Consider the following 23,691-nt stretch of genomic DNA (forward strand, 5'->3'; position numbering starts at 1 on the left):
TACTGGGCTTTGAACAAAATGATCTTTTAAAAGAATAAAATTGGAGTATTTACACTTTCTGATTTCGTAACTTATTACAAAGCTACACTAATCAAGGCAGGGTGGTACAGGAGGCTGTCATAAAATATCATACAGAGCGCGGGGTCATGGCTAGGGTGCATGCCTAGAAAGTGCAAGGCCCTGAGTTCAAATCCTAGTACTGACAAAAAAAATTAAAACCATAAGATCACACAGATCAATGGAGTCCATGGGATTCTATTTCATTCTCAATCTATGGAACTTAGAGTCCAGAATGAACCCTTATATTCATGGGCATTTAATTTTGACAAAGCACAAGGCAATCTGATGTTTCTAAGTGTCTTTCAGACTACTGGATATTCACAAGCACAAGAATGAAGTTGGATCCCTTCGTCACACCATGTACAAAAACTAACTCAAAGTGGATTGATTATAGATCTAAATTTAAGAGTTAAAACCACAAGCACAAAGCCCTGAGTTCAAACCCCAGTGCTTCAAAAAAAAAGAGGTACATTTATACAACTCTTAAAAGAAAATGTAGGCGTAAGTTTTCACTACCTTGGCAGTGGTTTCTTGGATATGACACTAAAAGCAGACTGCAGACTGGATAATGTATGATGGATGAGAATTTGTCAGCTCATGGTTCTGGTGCTGAAGTCCAAGACTGAGGGACCTTCTTTTTTTCTTTTTCTTTTGGTGATACTGGGGATTGAACCCAGGGCCTCTTGCATGCTAAGCAAACACTCAACCACTGAGCTATATCCCCAGCCCCTAGTGAGGGCCTTCTTGCTAAATCATAACACAGAAGAAGACATTGTGGGGAGAGAGAGAGAGATGAACTCTTCTCCCTCCATAATGGCACTGATCCATTCGTGAAGGCTTAACCTTCCTTTAAAGGTCGCCCTTCCAGTGCTGCACGCTGGGGTCAAGTTCCGCTGTGTGAACTTGGAGACCACGTTCAGACCACAGCACAGAGCTTCGGCTCTCCTTTGCCGACATATAATCGGGAGCATTGGTCACACAGCTGAGCCCTGCCCAGACCACCAGGCAGAGGGTGCGGCTTGCTGGTCGTTGTGGAATCCAGGCCTTGCAGGTGAATGACACTGGGACCTCCTAGAAGGCCTAGGAATGTAGAGTTTCCTCTAAATTATAGGTCTTGTGTTTCTACATCTGCTGAGCACACAGTGGAATTTTGGAAGGCTCAATCCAAGATTTCTCATGAAAACTTCCAGCAAAGCAGACAGGAAGTGTCCTTCAAGTCACTTCAAGTGACTTGAACCTGGGAGGCTCACTGCACTTGTGTAAACACCAGCCACACTTACAGAGACCAACCTTATTTTGTAACCTAGACTTATCTTTTTTCTGTTTGTGGGACTGGGGTTTGAACTCAGGACTTGGCACTTGCAAAACAGGTGCTCTACTGCTTGAGCCCTTGAACCCATCTCCAGTCCATTTTGCTCTGGTTATTTTGGAGATGGGGTCTCAATAACTATTTGTCCAGGCTGGCTTTGAACTGCAGTCCTCCTGATCTCAGCCTTCCAAGCAGATATGACTACAGGTGTGAGCCACTGACATGAGGCTCAGCTTTTTTTTTTTTTTTTTTTTCTTTTTTTTCCTTAAATCAAAAGGTGGATGTGGAAAGTCAGTAATGAGAACTTCAAGCTTTGATATAAGCAAAACGTGCCCTGGAATTTCCAGGGGGGGAAATAACATTTTGGAGCACACCCTTCCAGGATGTCTGATCTGAGTGTCAGGTTCCTGACTCCTATTGTCTTGGACCTGTGTCAATGCCAGAGCTCACAGCAAGGCAGGCATTTCCTGTTCATAGACCTGAAGGTAATTTCAGTCTAGTGGTGGTCCCATTGTTTTTTCTTGTGAAAAAAGTTGGTCTTGCATCTATTTGTAAGTTCATTTCAACATTCCTTTGCACCATATAAATGCATGGTTCCTGAAAATCTTTTTTGAGCTGGTTTTAACAATTTTCTTGGATCTTGCACTAGTTAATGAGTTAAATAAACCTTTGAAACACTGTACCAGTTTCCCAGGGCTCCCAAAACAAATTAGCTAGCATACCGAAAACTAAATGGTTTAGAACAAGACATTTACTCTCTCACAGTTCTAGAGGCCAGAAGTTCAAAGTCAAGGTGTCAGCAGGGCAGATTCCCTCTGCAGACAGATGGAGAACCCTTCCAGGCCACTTCCTAGCTGCTGTTTCTCCTTTTCCTTCTTTTTGATGGGACGGGGGTTTGAACTCAGGGCTTCATATTTGCAAAGCAGGTGCTCTACCACTTGAGCCACACATTTTGCTCATGAGCTATTTGCTCAGGCTGACCTCAGCTGCTGGGATTACAGACGTGAGCCACTGTGCCCAGTCATTCCTCAGTTTCTAATGCACAAATCTTCCTCTCTTCCATAGAAGGATATTGACCATTGAGTTTAGGGCCTTTCTTGACCCACAGTGATTCCATCTAGAGGCCTTTAACTTAATCACATCCTAAAGACCCAATTTCCAAAGAAGGCCACATTCACAGGTCCTGGGCTCTAGGGCTTGGACAGTGTCCTTTTGTGGAGGACACTATTTGACCCCTATACACATGTTCACTTTGCATCTGTGTGGAAACCATGCTTCTTAGTGCTACTTAAACTTTTTTTTCCTTTCACAGCAGTTGAGAAACTGGTGGGACTGGGGACCTGGGGCTTTGGGGAGCATGAAGTGTGGAAGACTGGAAAGATTGGCTAGGGAGTGGACTCTGCTGCGGAGCGCTGGAGTGGGCTGTATCTCTGGGGATCACGTGGGACCAGTGCCATTGTCTCTTAGGACTGGGGGAGGTTTTATTGGTGCACCTGGAGTCCAGCAGCCTCATTTTGGGGACAGAGTGTCTTTTAGCATCCCCAGGACACCAGGCGCCCCATATTCAGTGTAGGAACAGTGCTGTACATCTGGAACAAAGCCCTGAAGCCTAGCACAGGGTACCAGGCCAAAATTTGATATGGAAATAAGATAGAGTTCATTCTCCATCCTTTGTCCTGTATCTTGCTTCCCAAGTGGACAGGACAGTCCTCAACCTGCCCCGTCCAGGTCTCAGGGCAACAGGGGCAGTGGATGGTGCACACATCCCATGGAGTCTGTGCTTGGGCAGCTCACAGTTGTCTGGCAGGCAGCTCTCTCCTTCTTATGTCACTTTAGCCTTATGTGTCACCCAACAGATCTCCTGGGCCTGTTCATTAAACTGTGTAGGTTAGGTGGGAGGTCAGATGCTCACAACTGAGAACATCCAGAAAGCCTGGCCCTGGGAGGGACTCCAGGCTCCTCTACCAAGCCCTGGCATGGACTTGGCATGAACTTTCATGGAGATGAAAACCAAGCCCCTGTCCTCCTGACAAGGTAGGAAAACAATGAGTGAGGGCAGAGGCCTGTGTTCAGCCAGCACAGGGAACCCAGAATTCAATACCTTGGGGACAACAAGGACAAGTTGACAGTACATGCGAGGCATGTCACAACAGAAACAGTTAGCTGGAGTTAGTGAGCCAGAAAGCAGACTCTGATGGGCCATGGCTTGCTGTACTGCAGAAGTCATGGGGCGGAAAGAGGGAGCTGTGTGGAAGTAGGAGGAGCTCATGTTTGAGAGAGGTGCAAATGCTTAAAGCCAATAAGCTCCCTACTCCTAGCCACTGTGACTCCTCTAGGCCAGGCTGGCACCATATGAGGGCATTTTATTCCATGTTCTACGTGGAGTACTGGGAGCGCTTCCCACAGGTGAGTGACAAGAACCATGTCACAATTCCAGGAGCCTCTGACTCCTGCTGGAGGAGTCTGTGATAGGAAGCCCAGCGGGAGCTCTGTTGGCTGGAGGTGGTCCCTGGCCTGGGTCCCTACTTTACCTAGCACTCACAGTTTCTCAGTCCAGCTCCAGACCACACTGGCCATGCTCCTGGTTGTCCTTCCAACTTATGCTCAGAGGGCTTTTTTGCTACCCTCCAGAGGCAGGTAGGAGAGTTGAGAAGACCAGCTCCTTCACTGTGGAAGGAAGGAGAAAGGCAGCCAAGTGGTGAGGAGGCCAGGGCCAACAGATTTGGAGACATGGCCAAAATAGGCAGGGCTTGCCAGTATGGGGACCAGGCAGGAGCAGAGCTGCTGTGGAAGGACTAAGTGATTCTGGATAGTACCAGGATTCCCAACCACCAGTGAGGGGCAGGAGTATCACCTGCTAGGTGTAGGCAGCAGGCCCAGCAAAGGTGATGTGAGCTAGGGGTATAGCTCAAGTGCTAAATAGCTTGCCTAGCAAGCAAGAGGACCCTAGCTCAAACCCCAGTATGGAAAAAAAAAAAAGAAAGAAAGAAAGAAAAAAGAATATCTGCTTAGAAAGTACAAAGCCCTAAGTTCAATCCCCAGTGCCGGAAAAAAACAGAATGAAAGAAAGATCACATCCCTTACCAACATCTGATGTGGTCCTCCTGGATTTCAAGTGGGCTGGGGAAGCTGTTCAGAATATGGTCAGTCAGAGGAGAGCAGGGCTATTGTATGTCCCAGTGACCAGAACACCAAGCAAAGACAGGCAGGCTATGAGTGTTTACTGGTAGATACAAACGAGTTCATTCAGGGTGACCCAGTGGGGTGAGATAGCTGTGAGGGCAGGAGGAAGAGGATCTGACCTTAGGACATGGTCCTGGACAAAGAGGGGCCAGGTCTGACCCAGGAGGAGAGGCTGTTGTGACAAAAGGGACAGACTCCAGGAGGGGAGGGACTTGGTGTGCCAAGCATATCTCCCAGGGAGGCGAAGACCACTTAGGCCCCTGAGCATTGTGGACTCCACATTTGTGGAGGTTCCTGGTTGATGATGGCTTTGAGGTCTGCGGTCATGAGTGGGAGTGGCAGGTGTAGGCTTTTCCCCTCTAGCCTTCTCACCCTGTTGAGGCAAATCTGAGGAGGAAGACACCCGCGCATTCTGGCGGTAATCACAGTCACCCTGTGCGTGTTGTAAGAGGCCAGACTACTGGGGACCATTGGCACAGTGGAGCAGGGGCACAGGGAGTTGGGTGCTGTCATGGCAGAGGCACGACAGGTTTCTTCCCCTGCTGGAAGAAACCCCTCAATCTCTTGTCGACCCTTGCTCTCCTGTGCCCAGGAAGTAGGTTCTCACTGAGGCACAGGACTGAGCCCCCTCCAGCTGTATTTGCCCTCCCTGAGAGGCCTGCTAGGGACACCACTCTAGACGCTCCAAGAATGTGGCACTTCCTCCCCAAGGACCAGCACTCCCTTCTCCTGGCTAGGTACTACCCCTTCCTACCTACTGCACCAGCCAGAGTCTGCGATCTCCTAGCCGCCCCCCACCTCCATCTGCAAATACTATCCAGATGTCTCCCTTGTGTGTCACTTCTCTGGGTTCTCACCATCCCCTGCTCCAAGCCCAGCTCTGGGCTGCATTGCCCGCTGTCTGCACTGTGAGGTGACAGATGTTTGAGACCTCACAGTTTTTGAGCCCCTGTATAGCTAGACAGCCTCATGTATAAATTGACATTTGGCACCAGAAATACTACATGATATTAACTTTCTAAAACAAATGTAGATGCTCAGGGCCAGGTTTCTGGGTGACACTCCACCTTGCTATGTGTGGGACGCTCACTCACTGCCTGGGACAGGTAGGTGTCCAGTGCTTTCAGTAGCTTCCATGTGGCCCAAGACTTTCAGGCAGGCCCTGTAGTCCCATCCCCAGTGGCCCCTGCAGTAAGGCCCCCTGCCAGACTCCTGAGGCCTCCGACTGGCCTGTTTCATGGCACAGGCTTGGCCTCATAGGATCTCATGTTCACCTCCCTACCAGCTGTCTGTCTGTGGTCTGACTGCCTCCTGCCGCCTGCTACAGCTAAGTGGCTTGGTCCCTAACACCCTTTTCCACATTGGAGTTAGTGCACCTTAAATTCTCTATCCTTGGCCCATGACACCCCAACTGCTCCCAGAGAACCTAGACATCCTGGCTACAGCAACTGCTTCATGGGGTTGGCAAGGATCAGGGCCAGGAAAAGGTGGCTCTCTGATAGGCACTGCTGCCCTGGGCTCCCTGTCCTAAGGCCTTTATATCCCCTCAGGCTTGACCCTCTGGACCCAACCTGGGGCTGATGCCATGTGACAGTCTTAGAGCCTACCTCTGCCAGTTGGTCCTGAAGGCAGCCTCTGGTGCCTCAGAAAGTGTGGAGAAAGGGGAAGAGCTCAGGGCGGCCTCAAGAAACACAATGGCCAGGCTGATGACCACAGGAGGACACAGCCTGAGGGACCTAAGGGATGGCTGCTGAGAGGAGTGACGCAGCTGGGAAGCAGAGACTGCAGAGGCCTGAGTGAACCAGCTGAAGCAGAACCTCTGGGACAGGCACTGGGTCTTCTCTGGCCCTGTCTGCAGGGCTCTGGAGGTGCTGCTAGGTATCATTGGGCTCAATGCAAGTGAGCCCTGGGCGTTGCACGTGACAAGGAGCCTGCATGACCCTGGAGTTACCGCCTCACTTCGCAGAGAGGAAAGTCAATCCTGACGAAGTTAAAAAGACTCACCACAATCCACCGCATGGAAGTATTGAGTGGGGACCAGCCGCGGGCGAGGAAGACCTTTGGAAACCCCTAGATAGACTTCCATGCCTCATCCTGACTGCTTCTTGCTGCAGTCGCAATGGCGGATGACGTGGTCCGAGAAGTTCAAAGGACCCGCTGGGGAGTGAGAATGAGAGTCCATCCAACTCAAGGCGGTCTGGGAGACCAAGACTAGACCGCCGGTGGCCGCCAGGAGGCGCTACTGCGCCGCGGAAAAGCGGGCTCGACTGGGGGCGTGGCCTGCAGTCACCGCCCCCCCATGTGCGGGGCTCACGTGCAGGACGCGCAGGCGCGTTGTGTACCTTTCCGCAGGGCCTGCTGGGCGCCGGGAGCTCTGCGGCGGAGCCTCGCGGAGCGCGGAGGAGGCATGTGGTGGCCGGTGAGGATCCCCTCGCTTCGGACCCAGCTCCAGACCCCAACCCCGCATGCCCGGGACCCCCGTCCCGGGACCCCGACTTCACCGGCCCCATCCCGGCCCTCCAGCCCTAGGGCTCTTGAGAGCTCTCGCACCTTCAGATTGCCTCTGGCCCCCAGGCCCTTCGGGGAGACCCAGCACCACTTGATAGTCCATGAGAGGTCTCAGCCCCCAGGGTCCTCTCCCCCGGGGACACATGGACGCTCCTGCCCCTGTCTGTCGCGGACCCTCCCGTCCGCTCTGTTGCTCGGGTTTGCGGAGCGAATCCGCCGTCCCCGCCCCTCCCTGACTCCCCGGCTTCAGACCCTGGAGATGTCCTCGCTTTCCCCTGGCCTTGGAGGCTCCTTGGATTATGGTCCTTTACGCAGCCGTGTTCCTTTCAGCTTGGACTTTTCTGCAGAGCTTGTTTTTTCTAGTAAGCATGGCCTTGTAGGCTTAGATACTGATAGACAAGAAATTCAGTTAACTCGTGGCCTGCGGTGCGCAGCTGTGGAGTGAGAGTGTTTTCTGGGCTGACATGATGGGGCTCTGTTAGTCTGAGAGTCAGGCAGAGACCCTGGGCTGGCCTTTGCGACCGCGCTTTATAGTTGCAAACTTCTTTACATGTCCAGGTCACTTAATCCTCTAGACAAGACCCAGGGAGTGGACAAGCAGGTGTTATCGCCTGACTTGAAGTCGTCCAGGACCAGCAAGGGCAGCTGGGTCCCTCTGGGTCCAGCTTCTGAGTTCTGGCTGGTTCTGAGAGGGCCACACGGTCTTGGAAGAGGGTAGGGCATTCCTGGTCACTAGACCCCTGTCTCCTGGCCCAGATTCCCAGTCTTCATTTTCTGACTTTGGGGATGGTTCTGTGCTGTTTCCTCTCCTGTTGAGGTGCACAAGGGCTGTGGACCCTGCTGTTAAGTGCCCGGTTCTGGTTGCCTTTTTTAGTTTTTCTGTTGCAGGTCTTACCCTGAGTCTCAGCAGTTGTTTCTTCTTGTCCCAGACTGATTTGTCTGGTCGCCTTTCATCCTCCTCTAATGGTCTGTGCCTGATTCACAGGGTGTTGGAAAATCACAGGGTTCAGCTTGTACTTTTAGTGTGAGCACATGTGCTCATGGTTCTGCCAGCACACACTTTGCTTTGTGAACTTTGTTGTATCTGTTAAGAGTTATTTTTGCTACTTCATAGGTTTCTGTCAGTCACTGGAGAGGAACTCTGGATAAGTGTTTCTTTCTGCAGACAGACCATGCACACACTCCTTTGTAGAAGGCATAGGGCTCTTGTCTAAACTGCAGGGGGGGAGGGGCTGCTGGGACCATTGTAGGCCAGTACTATCCCAGGCAGACCAGAGTGTGTAATCCGGGTGGTAAGGGACTGCTGTGTGGGAGAATGTCCTGGGACCAATCCTGGCCTGTTTGCGAGTGGTTTAGTGGTAGGGTTTGGGTGATTTGTGGTGTGGTGGGAATTGCTCTAGATTGGGTTCTAAGAAGTATGGCTGCAGGCTTGGCTCCATATGCTCTTTTTGGGCTCTGGTAGTTTATTTCATGTGGTGGGGATTTGAGATATAGCTTGAGAGTGCTGGGTATTCCACCTGGAGGGAGCCAGGCACTTGAATTGCCCTATTGGGGCTCTGGAGTTGTCAGCACCAGGTTTTGTTCACTTGACATCCTGTGCAGGGCCAGAATGCCCTCTCTTTCCTGACTCTGACCTTCTGCCAATTGCCTGGCAAAGGGCCGTGTGGAATCTGGTTAGTCCTGTGTTTGTCCACCGTTGCCAGCAGACACTTACCAGAATGCCCCTGGTAATTCCAGCCCCATCTTTGATGCTAGAAGTGCAAAGGGCTTGAAAGGTGAACCCTGCTTGCAGTCCAGTCAGGAGATAGATACCATCCCCTCACTGTCATGCCAGTCTGACCTGAGGACTGTGGGAGAGGAGTGTGTAAGATGCAGAGGCACCCAGAGAAAGAGGAGGCAAGGGCTGACAAAGTGGCTCAGGTGGTAGAGCGCCTGCCTCGCAAGCAAAAGGCCCTGAGTTCAAACCCCAGTGCCACCAAAAAAAGGAGGCAAGACCAGGAGGATGGGGGTGGGACGGAGGGGGTTGCAGGCAGGACAGCAGCCAGGGGTCTATTAGGAAGATCTTTGTTCTGGATTCTGTGTGGGGAATAACAAGATACAGCCAGAGTTCTTACTGCAGTGCTGGTTCCACAGAAAACTGGGGCCTGTGGTTGGAGGCCATGGTGCTCCTGGCTAGTGATGCACTGGGTGTTATGTGCTCCAACCTCAGCTTCCCCATCAGAGCCCTGACAGTGGCTGGCAATTATCAGGAGCTGGGGGCACACCCAGCACTTCTGGCTTCGTTTTTGCTTTGTTTTGTTTTTCCGAGATAGGGTCTTGCTACATAGCTTAGGCTAGCCTCAAATTCGAGGACCTCCTGCCTTAGACTCCTAAATGCTGGGATTACAGATGTGCACCACCACACCTGTCTTGTAGCTTCATTTAAAAGTAATTCAAATGTAGTATTCTTGCCTGTAAAAGAACCATCTGTTTTAATGTAAAAATGATGTAGAAGTTATTTGTCAGGTGCCTTGACTTGTTCTCCCAAACCCTTGGGTACAATGTCCTCAGCACTGTGACTGGGGATCCCTGCACATGTGGGATTTTAATACAGGATGCTGAGGCCAGTTTACCAGTGGAAAGGGTGTGGGCTGAGGGAACAGTTAGACGAGGTCCCACCCTCAGCTTTGCCAGCAGGGTCAGCTGTGTACTGTATGATCAATCTATGTGAAAGTCCCTATTATGAACACCCACCTTTCCTGGCATGCTTCTGAGCTCCGAGTGAGCTCACCTCTCCAGCCTCACAAGGTGCCCTCTTTTCACAGGTGAGAGGTGTGAGAGAAGGTCCCCTTCCCAGGCACACCAGGTAAAGGGCAGTGAGGTGGGCAGACCTGGCCAGCCTTGCACAACTTGGCACTCAGCACTTGAAGGGCTGTGTGCACCTGCCAGCACGAGGGTGGATCTGGACACTGCCACTGCACTGATGTCATCAGAAAACCTGAGGGGCACTGACCGTTGAGGCCTGTTTGAGGCTGGAGAAGCCTGTGCAGGCTTCTCCTTTGGAGGTAAGCCCTCCTGGGGCTCCTTCAAGTTCCCCTGAAGGACTGTTCACCTTTTCTGGCAGAGGTGGTCAGACATGGAGGGTGTACCCTCTTGGCGCAGCTCTCCCACACGCCTTCTCTAAGTCAGAAATACTGTGGGGTGCAGGCCCCTCTGGTGGCAGCTGTGTGACGGTGGGTTCAGCCCATGGTCTTGGGCAGTATGCATGAGTCCCAGCCTGGCCCCGCTCCTGTTCACCTCAGTGTGGGTGCCTGCAGCCTCTGCCCTGCTCCTCCAGCTCCTTGCCTTTGGCCAATCTGCTTGTGGATCCTTCTCTTTTGAATGCTGAGTCTCAGAGTAATCCCTATCTGTCATTGTTGGCACAGCTTCTGAACCAGTGGCTCCTTGGAAACCGCAGGCAGCTCGCCTCACCTCCCCTTCTGCTCCAGTTAGCCAGAGCACTCTATAACCTGCCTGCATTGTTGGAAATGGTCTCCTTTCTCTTCTGAACTAAACAAACCTTTTTCCTTTTGAAAAGCATTGGGAAGCTGACACTCTTAATAGAGAATCCAGCCAAGCAACTGGATATTGGTCATCTGGGGTGAGGTGGGCAGGGGCACTGGAGACCAGCCAGGGGCTGGTGCAGAGGAGACCTTGGAGACTGTTGGGGATTCTTGACCCCAGTGTGGGATTCCAGCATGGCCTCAGTGCCTGCTGGCAGCCACTCCCAGCACTTGCTGTGTCAGCCACTGCTCCAAACCAATTTGCAAATGGCTTTGTGGGCTTGATTCACACTTTAATTGTGCAGTAATACTTGCTTTATGAACACAGAAACTGAGGCAGAGAGGAACATACAGGTCACATGGCTGGTAAGGGCCCGGGTCATGATTTCAGCCCCCAAAGCCCATCCAGTCTGCCAAGGTTCTCAGCTTCACCTGCACCTGCAGTGAGCCCGTGCACTTCTCTTGTGAGTGGCCTCCTGCCCCCATCTCCTTGTTGCCAAAAGCACCCTTCCTCCAAGTTCATATCCTGGCACAGAATCACCCCAGGTGAGGACCCTACCCTTTGCTAGCTGCCTCATGCCACTTTCTTATCTGGGACTTTCAGAATCAAAGCACATTTCTTGTAGCTTTTTTTGTCGTGTGCTGCTGGGGATTGAACCCAGGGTCATGTGCATAATAGGCTCAGTTCTACCACTGAGCTATACCCTTCACCTTTTTTTTTTTTTGGTGGCCCTGGGTTTGAACTCAGGACTTTATGCCTGCTAGGCAGGTGCTCTTACTGCTTGAGCCACTCTGCCAGCCCTTTTTATGTGATGGTTTTTTGGTTTTGTTTTGTTTTTTTTGAGATAGAGTCTCCTGAATTAATTGCCCAGGGCTGGATTTGAACCTTAATCCTTCTGAGTAGCTAGGGTTATAGGCGTGAGCCACGGCACCAGCCAGCCCCTCTTTTTTTTTTTTTTTTTTTATCATATAGTAAAAGTAATAGTAAAGTTTATTAGGAAAAAAGTTTAGCATAACAAGTTAAAAGTAGGGAGAAATGGGATAAAAAGAGAAACATTTCCTGTCCTCCCATGCAGGAAATGGGAGCTAAGACTTCCCCATCCTTCCAAAAATGTTTGTTTTTAGACAGGTCTCACTGCGTGTCCCAGGAGGCCCTCAGTCCTGTGCATGACAGTCCTGCCTCAGCCTCCCAATTAGCTGGGATTACAGGTGTGGAACACTACCTGGCATTTCACAATTTTTACAAAAAACATTCTTTTCCCAATTGTACCGTAATACTTTATTGTACAACTTGTTATTTTTAGTTGACACATAATTATATATTCAGTGGGTTCAGTGCAATATTTCAACAGGTGTATACTAACATGCTGTGATAAAATCAGGGTAAATTAGCATATCCATCACTTCAGGAGTTCATCACTGAAAGTATTTAACCTGCTGGGGACCAGTGCCAGTGGCTCACACCTGTAATCCTAGCTACCCAGGAGGCTGAGATCAGGAGGATCACAGTTTGAAGTCAGCCTGGGCAGTTTGAGAAATCCTACCTTGAAAACAAACCCATCACAAAAAAAAAAAAAAAAAAAAAATGGCTGGTGGACTGGCTTGAAGTTGTAGACTCTGTACCTCCAAAAAAAAAAAGAAAGATTTTAACCTATAATTAGTTGTCCAGATATTTACTGACTAGAGCTATCTATTATTAATGTGCTGCCTTGGTGTTTTCTATTTCTACTTGAAAACAAGTATTTTTGTTGTTGTTATTAGACAATTTGAAAGTATGCCCGGACATTTAACATGCATCCCCCAAGCAAGGACATGTTCTCATGTGACCGTGTGTCTTCTCATGCCTAAACATACTAATAATTCCCTAATGGTCTGTTGCTGAGTTCACATTCAGATTTGCCTGTTGTCCTGGGAATCTCTTCTGGGTGTTCTTTGAATTGGGACCTGGTCATGGCTTACACTATACCTGGTATGGTATATGAGTGATTGCCTAAGCTGTGTCGGCAGTACTTTGGCAGTACTAGGGTTCGAACTCAGGAACTCACACTTTCTAGGCAGGCACTGTACCACTGAACTACCCTACCAGCCCACCTTCTTCACTCTGTTAGGGAAGTTGCAGGTATTTATAGAGCAGCGAGAGTTAACAAGCACCCACACTGTTGGTTCAGATCGTGACTCACAGTGGCTTTCTTGATTGGAGAGTGTCTTGCTCTTGAGATTGCTTGCTGTATTTCAGGGTCACCGATAACACCCATGGAACACCAGGTGCAGCTGGTGGCTGGCAGCTGGTGTCATTCCTTATCCAGGGGCTTTGGTCTTGCTGGGAAGGTCAGAACCACTGCAAAACCCCTGAGGGCCACTGGAGTAGCAGGAGGGATGCAATGATGGTAGATACCCTTGGGACTCAGGCACTGGCCTTGGGTCATTTTGCCCAGAATCCACTTGGGTCTGGCCTCCTCCCGCTGCCCTCTGAGGGTGTGGCCTCTGCTCAAGTGGGGTCCCAGTCCAGCCCAGATTCCACTCCCTTCCTTTCTGCTGGACAGCCTTAAAACATCCTGCCCAGCTCCAGCTTGCTTTGTGCTCACTCTTTTCTTTTGGAGTGGATCTTCCAGTTCTAAGCACAGGTTCTGCTTTCCAGCCACACTAGCCTGGCCCCACTCCTCAGAGATACTCTGCTGTCCTGGCCTCAGGCCTCTGAGGACACCATGTCCACATGGAAGTCCCACCTGCTGCCTAGATCTCAGGGTTGCCTCGCCCTGTGCTGTATTGACTAGCCCTGGAGCTCTGTCTCAGGCTCCTTGGGGGAGGGCTATCTTGAGTGAGTGCCATGTCCAGTGAGGAAGAGTGAGGCCAGGGGCTCCTGGGTGAGGCAGAGATGTTTGGGATTACAGCTGAAGCCAGCCGCCCTGCACTGACTTGCTAGCTTGTGCTGAGTGTCCCTCCACAGCCATGGTCATAGTTGCTGTCCTTTGGGCTTGCCATTATGCATGCCCTGGCACTGGAGGTGGCCAAGGTCAGGAGGTGTGTGTCAGATGGGCCAGAGATACGATGGTGCCCATGAGTCTCATCTGCCTGAGGGCTGCTCTTCTTGCCTCTGGTTTTCTTGAGAATCAGGGCCTGCTGTGTGTGGCTTGCTGAGCAGAGGGTTTGGTCAGCCCCTGTTCTCCTGGGATGACAGGTCATGGACTTTGTCTTTTGTGTTGTTTTGAAGTCCTTGACATTGTCTGCAAGGTTGTGTGCCTTATCCAGAAGGCAGTTGGGACACATCTGCCCCATAGTGTGATATGGTGCAGGCTTTTCTCTTAACACTAACTTGTTAGAAGAATTCACAGTTGAACTTTTAAAACCTCATAGTTAGCTGGGCACTAGTGGCTCACACCTGTCATCCTAGCTACTTTGGAGGCTAAGAACTGGAGGATCACAGTTAAGGCCTGTCCAAGCAAATAGTTCACAAGACCCCATCTACAAAACAAGTGGAGTAAAATGAACTAGAGGTGTAGCTCAAGTAGTAGAGTGCCTACTTTGCAAGTATGAAGCCGTGAGTTCAAACCTCAGTCCCACCAAAAAAAAAAAAAAAAGACCTCACAGTTCAAGTAAGATTGGGAGCCAGGTGCATTGGTGTTCAAGCCTGTGGTCCTAGCTTCTCAGACAATGGAGGCGGCCAGGGGCCAGTGGCTCACACCTGCAATCCTAGCAACTCAGGAGGCAGAGATCAGGAAGATTGTGGTTCAAAGCCAGTCTGGGCAGATAGTTTGTGAGACCCTATCTTGAAAAAACCCATCACAAAAAAGGGGGAGAGGGACTGTGGAGTGGCTCAAGGTGTAGGCCCTGAGTTCATGCCCCACTACCACAAAAAAAGAGGTGGAGGCGGGAGGATCACTTGAGTCCAGGAGTCTCAGGCCAGCCTGAGCAATATAGTGAGACCCTATTTCAAAGAAACAAGAACAAAAGAACAAGGTTGCCAGTGAGTGTCTGAGACAGTGGTGCTTCGATGGCCATGAGCAGAAGGCTGCCCACTGGCCAGAGTCTTGTGTCTCAGCAGCAGGAAATAGTAAATGACAGACAAGTCACAGGTGCAACCAAAAGAATGATGGTTGGTCTTGTCACAGATGGGTCAGATCATGATGCAGCCTCTTCCTGCAGGCAGTAAAGAGACATTCAGAGATTTCAAGCCCCTGGGCCTTTCCTCCTGGATATATTGCCCTCAGCCTTGCTCCCAAGAGGTGGCTTGTCTCTTCATTCCAGAGTCCAGGGGGGAGCCTGGAAGCACATACAGTCTGAAGATGTACTTGAGTAGGGAATTTAGCTTGCTGGAACTTGACTCTAGGCCCACGTGAGTGCCAGGAGGTGGCGAGGTCTGAGGGCTTGTTCCTGCCTCTGCTGAGCCCAAACTGCTTTCTTTGCAGGTGCGACTGTGCCACTTCCACTCCGCTCTGCTGCGGAGCAGGCAGGAGCCCTGGCCATGCCCTGCCACGTTCTTCAGGAGAAATTTCAGGGGTCCATCTGCAAGGTAACAAGTCCCCTGTAGCTTCAGGCATGTGCCCTTCCCCAGGCAGGGAGGTGACCATCTGTGCAGCATAGAGATGGGAAAACTGGCTTCACAGCTTACTGCTAGGGGCCAAGCTGGGCTGCAGGGGGGTGGGGGGAAGAGGGGACTGCAGGTCCCCTGCAGGTATTAGTTTTCCTGAGAATACACACATTGTCCTCACCCCCAAGCCCTGAGAGGTGCCAGGACAGGCTGGCCTGAGGAGTAAGTCAGGAGGTGGAGGGCCCAGCTGGACCTTCTGTGGCTCCAAGACAGGGTGCATTGCACCTCCATGCAGTGCCCTGGGACCCGAGAGCAGGCACGCTCGGGGTAGATACTCCCTATAGCAGCGCCACCATGAGCAGACGCTGGCAGATCACCAAATAAACAGGAGGGGTGGGATTGCCATGGGCTGGCTCACGCCAGGGGTGGGAGCACTGGAATAGATGCGGGTGAGTGCGTCCTCTCTCAAGTCATGGCTTGGTGAGCAAGAGCGAGGGTCCTTCCTCCCAGTTACTACACATAGGCCCTTTGTGGGACAGATAGGACACTGGATGTGGTCACAGGCTATGCTCCAACTGCTACCGTGTTCAGTGTGTGTTGGTGCCTGCTATATTGGGCAATATGCAGCTTCTTTCCCTTGTTTTGAACTCTCACATAATACATTGACCTCTGTATTTCCAGGTCTCACCGTCCCATCCCAGGACTTATGATCTAGTTGAGTCATCCCAGTGGGGATGGTGGCTGGGCTTCTGGACAGTGCAGGTGGCCCTAGTCTGGACTGTAGACCTGCCTTTGAGCTGTGCCAACCTGGCTGAGAAGCCTAGGGAGACTTGCCCCTGGGACGCCTGGCATCCGTACTGTTACGGGCTCAGGGACTGGGATGTCTGGCTAGGTGGCCTTGCACACAAGAGCTCTGGGCGAGGGAGGAAGGGAGCCATGGGCCATGTGCCCAGCCTCGTGGGAGCAGCATTCCCAGTGCCTGCCCACATGTCCCCTCAGAGTCTCGAGACCCACACTGCTATGGAGGAGGGTACTCCCCATCACCGTGGTGGGGGTGCCCCTGCTCCTTGGAGTACGCTATTTCACAGCAGAGGCACAGGAGAAGAAGAAACTGCGGCTTGCGGTGGATGGCCTCGGGCGTTTCGGCAGGTAGGAGAGGCTGAGGCAGTGCGGAGGCAGGTGGTGGTGTGGCCTTCTCCCCGCCCACCTCAGATGGCTATGGGGTGGAACTCCAGGTGTCCTTTACTGGGTGGGCAGTGCAGTGTATAGTTGAGGGGCCATCAAAAGAGGGTCTCATGCTGGACATAGCCTCAACAGACCCTTCCACATAAGCCTTGATCTTTGAGCAGGGGCCACTAGCCCTGGACAGACAGCTGTCCACTTTCCTTCTCACCCCACCAGATGGAGTGGCTTGGGCCCAGGCGGAGTGGCTGTCCCACTCCTAGCACGTTGCTAAAGGTCCTTCACACTCCTTCCTCTCTGTGCATTGGGGTGGCGTTCCCACTGAGCCCAGGCTCATGGGTGCCAGCTCTTGGCATTGAGAGACCTCAGTTAACATGAAGCCCCTTGGGATGGTGCTTCCCATCCAGAGCTTACTCCATTCCGCTCTGCTGCCTTCTGGGGCCTGGGTCTCAGGATTCCCAAGGTCCTCAGGCATTTCATCAAATGCTTCGTTGAGATTAACTCCAGCGGTCATCATGAGCACCCTGGTGGCTGGATGCTTGAACATTTCCAGCCTTGAGAACAACGGTTATTCCCCATGCCTGTCCCCCTAGCTGGTTTTCCTGGAGCTTGTAGGCGTTCCCAATGACGGGTTAGTAGTCCTCTCTGTTCCTGCACTGACTCAGCAGGAAGATGGGTTTCACAGTTTGTCACTAGGGGCCAAACTGGGCTAAGTCTGCATGCTCCCCACTTCCAAACCAATGGGTACTGGAGAGGCAGGCCTGGGGAACATCCCTAGGTAGGCCCAGGGCCCCCTGGAACACAGGGTAGCAAAGAGAAGCCCAAGGAAGGCACAAGCTGGGGAGTAATTTAGGGCCAGACCAGCTCACCACAAGAATAGGGCTGGGAGCAAGCTGCATAGGAGAGCAGAAGAGGGGTGGGAGGTGCCCGGTGTTCAGGCAGGATTTCTCACTCTGAGCCCTGTGCTCTTATACATAGGCCCCCTCATCCCCAGCTCACATTTTAAAACTTTTTCTTTTTTTTTTGAGACAGGCTTTCACTAAGTTGCCCAGGCTGGTGTTGAACTTTCAATCCTTCCATCTCAGCCACTTGAATAGCTGGGATTAGGGTCATGCTCCACCATGCCCAGCTTCCCTTTGTTTTTTGAAATCATTTCAAATGTTCAGAAAAGTTGTAAGAATAACACAAAAAACACTTTTTTCTTTTTAATTTGAGAATAATCTGTGAACATGCTGGGTTACCCCTGAATGCCTTAGTTTATGTTCTGTGTAAACTAGGGTGCTCTCTCATATAACCACAGTCAGGAGGTGCAGCACTCCTGGCACTCAGATGCTGAGGCAGGACGATCATGAGCTCCAGGCCAGCTGGAGCTACAGAGCAAGACCCCGTCTCAAAGCAAAACCTGACACACCACAACCTTCTGGCCTGCAGACTCCATTCACTTCACCAGGTGAAGTTTCCTGGGAACATCTGTTAGTGATAGGATCAGTCCTGGGTCGTTGGTGGCACCTCTAAAGTAGCCTCAGCGTCTCCTTGGCGTTCATGACTGCTCAAGGTGGGCCAGGCTCAAGGTTAAAGGGAGAGTTCTCCAGACCGCCACAGTTGCCCAGAATTTCTGACATCAACTACACATTTAGGGGTCCCTGGGGCCACCCTCACTTCACACTAGCTGAAGTGAGATGGCTCTACAATTTTGGGTCCCTGCAGACTTTCCTCAGTTTTTTGTTTTGTTTTGGCACTGGGGATTGGCCTAGGGCCTTGCATACGCTGGACAAATGCTCCACTGCTGGCCACACCCCAGCCTCTCAGTTTTGATAGCTCTCTACAGTGATCCCCAATTATAGCTGTGTGATAGCAAGAGCCAGGAGAGGAAGAGACACCCATGGCATTTAGAACTTTGGGATCCTCCTGCCACCTGTATGGGACACTGCACATGCAATATTGCCCACCCAGAAATCCCATCTGAGCCTAGGTGGTTTTTTGGCGCTACAGGGGGATTAAACTTGGCCTCACACTTGCTAAGCTGGTGCTCTCCCACTTGAGCCACACTGCCAACCAGTGTCCAGGGCTTTCAATATGCAGGCATGGCTGATTGACTCACTGCCCCCCAGCCTCTGAACGCTAATCACATTGCTGGCATAAACTATCAGGGCCCATAATGAGTAACAGATGCTTCTGTTACTTGAGAGATTGCAAGGGTTGAGGCAGTCAATCCCCAAGAAACAGATGGTTGTGGTGACGCAGTGCTCCCCCAGATGGACCTACACCACGCCAGACGAGGGACAGACATTCACTGTGAATGGACTCGCTCTTCTCATTCTGCCAGCAGGTCCCTCGCTTCTCTGCCCCACCTATGGGTGGTGCACGGAAGGCAGGACTGTGGCATCTGGCTTGACCCTCACCTTCCTTGCCCTTTCCTCAAGGTTGGGGACCGAGATGAACAGAAGAGGGGGTCACCCCTCCTGCACCCTGGTGCTTTTGTGGCGGGTGGCCCCCCCTGTGGTGGGGAGGGCTGTGTGCCCCGCACTGTGCCACATGTCCTCCTTGGTTTTTTTAATATTTCAAAAAAAAAAAAAAAAATCCGCAGAAAAAGTGCAAAGGCCTGGCCTTTAAGGTAGTTTTTCACCCTCGGAAGGTTCCAAGTCTCCAGGCTGTTAAGTTGTACAAGAGGAGTTGGCTAAGTATGGTCCTTGGGCCAAATGCAAGTGCCCAGTGTGGGCCTTGTAAATAAAGTTTTATCAGAACACACAGCTCCTGGGCTGTTTTCATTGCAGAGGCAAAGTGGCCAAGATGTCCGTGAAGCCACTGACCAGATACTGGAGCAGTTGCTGTCTAACCTGCAGGAAAGCTGTGCCCACTGTCCCCTCAATTTGGGGCTTGTCTGACAGTGTGCAGGCTGACACAGGTGACATGTGCTGTGTTGTTTCCAGCCAGCTGGCACATACCTGTGTCCCTCAGATTCTACTGCTTGGTTCCTTATCATCATTCTGTATCCAGCAGGGCACTGAAATGATACCGCTGTCCACCTCACTGCCCCTCCACTCACTCTCAGTACAACCTGATGGTGTCAAATGGTGGTTTTTCTAACTCATCACTCAACATTTCTTGCTTGACATCTTTCTGTAATGTCTTCTCCCATTTATACATTAACTTATGCACACCAGTAGAGTATCAGACATTTCTGCTTAATTGTGAAGTGTTCCAAATTTGGCTTGCCAGGGCCACTTCAACCTGGCTTGTGTCCTCCCCCAACCATTTACTTACTTCATTAATTTTGCAGTACTGGGATTTGAACTCAAGGCTCTTGTGAGCCACTTTAGCCACACCCCGAACCCTTTTAGCTTTAGTTTATTTTTGCCTATGCTGGCTTTGGACCATGATCTTCCTACTTCCAGCGTAGCTGGGATTACAGCTGTGCACCACTATTCCCATTTCTTAACTCCCTTTTTAAAAAATCGCCATTTTTTTGGAGAAGGCAGTATTGGGGTTTGAACTCAGGGCCTCGCACATGCTGGGACCACTCAAAATCTTTTAACATTTTTTCATGAAAAACTTTTTAAACCACCATGTTGAAAATGCTCTATGGGGGCCCATATATATATCCACTGCTAGTTTTACTATTAATCTTTCCATGTCCTTCAACTCCTGTCCTTTCTGAGCATTCTGGCCCCTCCTGGAACTGGTGGTGTGGAATGGGCACCCCAGCCTCGTCCTGGTTTTCCACTGCTCAGCTGTTCTCCAAGGAGCCTGGTGCCTCAAGTAGAGACCTGGTAGAGTGATGTTGCACCCAGGCTTCTGCAGACCAGGTCTGGGGCTGTGCTTGTGCGTGCACACCACTCGCGTTTACCTCTACATGTCCAGTCTTGGATAGCAGAGGCCCCCATGTTCACAAGACACCTACTACTCCAAGCAGGATCATCCCCATCTCTTCCTTTGTGTTTCTGTCATCCTCAGTGCTGTGCTTGTAGCCATCACCTTCACGTTGGGCCACTAAATACTATTGCTCAGAAAGACGGGCATCCCCTGGAGACTCGGGAACCTCAGAAGAGCCCTGGGTCCTTTGCTCACTCTGCTACCAGTGCAGATTCCTGCTTGTCTTCTGTGTCCAGCTTGTGGAGTAGAGTTCAGCAGGTGCAGGGCATGGCCTAAGTGCATCACTACTGTGGTGACAGAAGCACCTACATCCTGGCAAGGCAGGGCCCTTCCCATTGGAGTCTGAGACCTCCTGTCTTTTCATTCTGGGCCCTCCTGTGGCGGAACAGCTAAGCCTGCTGAGGCCTTCCAAAAGGGACCTGGCCTTGCATCCTCCCATGCTGAGTAGCAGGAGCTGTACAGACAGTCCTCACCAGACTATTCTAGCTAGGCTGTGAGAGGAGAGCAGGGTCCTCTCAGGCCCACAGAAGTCCATAAAGAACTGCAGTGAGGGCTCCAGCTCTGAGAACTCCCCACCTCAGGGCTCCATCCACAGGAGCAATAGGTAACCTTGCTTTTCCAGATCTTGCAGACCCTCCTTTCCTCTCTGCCTTGCTGGTGACCTTCCTGTGACTCTGCTGCCTCCATTCCCAGCACTGCCCCCTCCCATCCACCCTGCTTCTCTTGGGTGCCCATGTGTCATAGGCAGGAGGTGGCTTTGTGCAGGACTGAGGCTGAGATGCACCTGCAGGCCCCAAGTAGAGGGGCCAGACATGCCCTAGGAGCTCACAAAGAGTCTGAGCAGCTAGAGGCTGGACCCCAGCCCAGCATCCCCTTGGGCACAGCAGCGGGCAGAGCCTAGACCTTGAGAGGGCTCAGGACACAGGACCCCATGGGAGTCCCCAGAGCCAGCATGACAGGGCTGAAGCCTCTCTGCCTACAGGTCCCTGAGGATTGGCCTAAACATCTCCCTGGACTACTGGTGGTGCACAAATGTCGTCTTGCGAGGAGTGGAAGAGGTTTGTCCTCCTGTCCTGGGCATGAGGGGAGCATGCTGGAGGTAGCAGGTGCTGGGGGCTCTAGAGAGTGGACACCTGCCCCCAGCTTCCCCTCCATGCCTGTGGTCAGAACAGCCCGGAGTATGCAGAAGTGATGTCTGCGTGTCACCAGCGGGCAGCTGATGCACTGGTGGAGGGGGCCATACGCAACGGGGGACTGTATGTGAAGCTGGGCCAGGGGCTGTGCTCCTTCAATCACCTGCTGCCACCCGAGTACATCAAGACACTGCGTGTGCTGGAAGACAAAGCCCTCACGCGGAACCTCGGGGAGGTGAGCCCTGTCCACAGGAGGGCAGAGAGGCTGTCACTTTAGCCCTGGTGTCACTCCAAGTACATGCTTGTGCCAGGTGGATGAGTTGTTCCTTGAAGACTTCCGTGCACTGCCACATGAGCTTTTCCAGGAGTTTGACTACCAGCCAATTGCTGCTGCGAGCCTGGCCCAGGTGCACCGTGCCAAGTTGCACAACGGCACTGCAGTAGCTGTGAAGGTGCCTGGGTCATCTTGGAATGGGTGGGCTCTGGGCTTTGGTGGTGGCCCCAGTCTCATAGCGCTCCTGCCTGCTGCAGGTGCAATATGCTGACCTGCAGGACCGCTTTGACGGGGATATACATACACTGGAACTCCTGCTGCAGCTTGTGGGGCTCATGCATCCCAGCTTCAGCTTCAGCTGGGTCTTGCAGGTAGTGCCACCACTGCTGGGAACTGTAGTCTGGAGATAGCTGGTAGTGGGCACCAAGCCTAGAACTGACTCAAACCATCCATTTGTGGCTCCCAGGACCTGAAGGGGACCCTGGCCCAGGAGCTGGACTTCGAGAATGAGGGCCACAATGCTGAGCGCTGTGCACGGGAGCTGAAGCGCTTCAACTATGTTGTGGTCCCTCGTGTACACTGGGACAAGTCCAGCAAGGTGGGCTGGCCTGGGCCCTTCCTTGGGGGGGGGCGGGAGAACCAGCAGCATGGGTCCACTGAGCTCAGCCTCACTTTCTCCCAGCGCGTGCTGACGGCCGACTTCTGTGATGGCTGCAAGATCAATGATGTGGAGGCCATCAAGAGCCAGGGGCTGGCAATGCAGGATGTGAGTGCCGTGTGCTGGGGCAGGGCAGTGGCTACGGCCCATGCCCACCCCACAGCTCATCCTTTTCCCAGGTAGCAAAGAAGCTGATCCAGGCTTTTGCAGAGCAGATATTCTACACTGGTTTCATCCACTCAGACCCCCACCCTGGCAATGGTAGGAAAGCCCCCAGGGGTGGGGTCTTGGTTGGGAAGGACACAATCTAACACGCTGTCTCTAGTTCTGGTGCGGAGAGGTTCGGACGGGAAGGCAGAGCTGGTGCTGCTGGACCATGGGCTCTACCAGTTCCTGGATGAGAAGTAAGATGGAAGAGGCGCCAGTGGGCTGGCCTCCTTGGGCCCCTCTCACTGCAGCTGGAGCAGGGGGCTCACAGCTGGGTCCTCCCGCAGGGACCGGTCAGCCCTATGCCAGCTGTGGCGAGCCATCATCCTGAGGGATGACGCTGCGATGAAGGCGCACGCAGCTGCACTTGGAGTGCAAGGTGAGGGCAGGTGCTGGGCAGCAGCCAGGGTGGAGCAGGTGCAAGCCAGGTGCAGAGCCCTGACTAGGCACCCTCATCTCCTCCACAGATTACTTGCTGTTCTCTGAGGTGCTCATGCAGCGGCCGGTGCGCCTGGGCCAGCTGTGGGGCTCCCACCTGCTGAGCCTTGAGGAGGCGGCCTACATGCAGGACATGGCCCGAGACCACTTTGAGAACATTATGCAGGTGCTCAAGGAGCTTCCACGGCCCATGCTGCTTGTGCTGCGTAATATCAACACTGTGCGTGCCACCATTGCAGTGCTGGGCAACCCTGTTGACCGCTACTTCCTCATGGCCAAGAGGTTGGTGACCCAAGGGGGGTGCCCTGGGGAACAGCAGGCCAGTGGACTGACGTGTGTGTGTGTGTGACACAGTGCTATTCGAGGCTGGAGCCGCCTGGTGGGTGCATCATACCAGGGCATCTACAGTAGCAGCCTCCTGCGCCACATCAGGGTCGTCTGGGAGATGCTCAAGTTTGAGGTAGCCCTGAGGTGAGTGAATGCATGGGGCTGGCTGAGTGGCTGGCCTGGGGCCAGCTCCCCACCAGCCTGTGACCCTCTCCACCTGCATCCCAGGCTGGAGACCTTGGCCATGCGGCTCACCGCCCTCTTGGTTCGTGTTCTGGTCCACCTGGGCCTTCTACCCCAGACTGAGGAGCTCTACCAGTACCTGGAGACTTAAGCCCTGGGGCCAGGATGACCACAGGGAAGCCTGGGGCAAGCAGGGCTTCCAGCCTCAGCAGACAGAGCTGGCCAAGGCCGGTGACACGGATGTCTTACCCTGAAATGGGGAGCGGGGGCAGGGGCGGGTATACACTGTGGTTCTGACAATGCAATG

General features: G+C 52.4%; 1 protein-coding gene and 1 non-coding gene across 4 annotated transcripts; one reads left to right on the plus strand and one right to left on the minus strand.

Moving 5' to 3' along the window:
* Positions 1–712: 712 nt before the first annotated feature.
* On the minus strand, positions 713–784 carry Trnaa-agc (transfer RNA alanine (anticodon AGC)). The gene has a single exon. It is a non-coding gene; the product is annotated as a tRNA-Ala (tRNA).
* A 6,053-nt stretch (positions 785–6,837) lies between these two features.
* Positions 6,838–23,688, plus strand: Adck5 (aarF domain containing kinase 5). Of its 3 annotated transcripts, XM_020170989.2 has the most exons (15): positions 6,838–6,971; positions 14,988–15,091; positions 16,109–16,258; positions 21,147–21,222; positions 21,332–21,532; positions 21,609–21,749; positions 21,829–21,942; positions 22,038–22,169; positions 22,254–22,337; positions 22,409–22,490; positions 22,555–22,633; positions 22,724–22,815; positions 22,904–23,156; positions 23,229–23,345; positions 23,430–23,688. In XM_020170989.2, the coding sequence occupies exons 1-15, from the start codon at positions 6,852–6,854 to the stop codon at positions 23,533–23,535; spliced, it is 1,851 nt and encodes a 616-aa protein (XP_020026578.2). In that variant the 5' UTR covers positions 6,838–6,851; the 3' UTR covers positions 23,536–23,688. The 3 variants fall into 3 exon arrangements, with proteins under 3 accessions (XP_020026578.2, XP_073925559.1, XP_073925560.1); XM_074069458.1 differs by having other exon boundaries at positions 22,038–22,337; XM_074069459.1 differs by lacking the exons at positions 6,838–6,971; positions 14,988–15,091 and having other exon boundaries at positions 16,122–16,258; positions 21,337–21,532; positions 22,038–22,337.
* The last annotated feature ends 3 nt before the right edge of the window (positions 23,689–23,691 follow it).

This window comes from Castor canadensis, chromosome 3 (genome assembly GCF_047511655.1).
Source record: "Castor canadensis chromosome 3, mCasCan1.hap1v2, whole genome shotgun sequence".
Taxonomy (NCBI): domain Eukaryota; kingdom Metazoa; phylum Chordata; class Mammalia; order Rodentia; family Castoridae; genus Castor; species Castor canadensis.

Coding starts and splice junctions, on each gene's coding strand:
- Adck5 (XM_074069458.1), top strand. CDS start 6,852: ATGTGCGGGGCTCACGTGCAGGACGCGCAGGCGCGTTGTGTACCTTTC. Junction 23,157..23,228: donor TACTTCCTCATGGCCAAGAG/GTTGGTGACCCA, acceptor TGTGTGACACAG/TGCTATTCGAGGCTGGAGCC. Junction 23,346..23,429: donor AAGTTTGAGGTAGCCCTGAG/GTGAGTGAATGC, acceptor CCTGCATCCCAG/GCTGGAGACCTTGGCCATGC.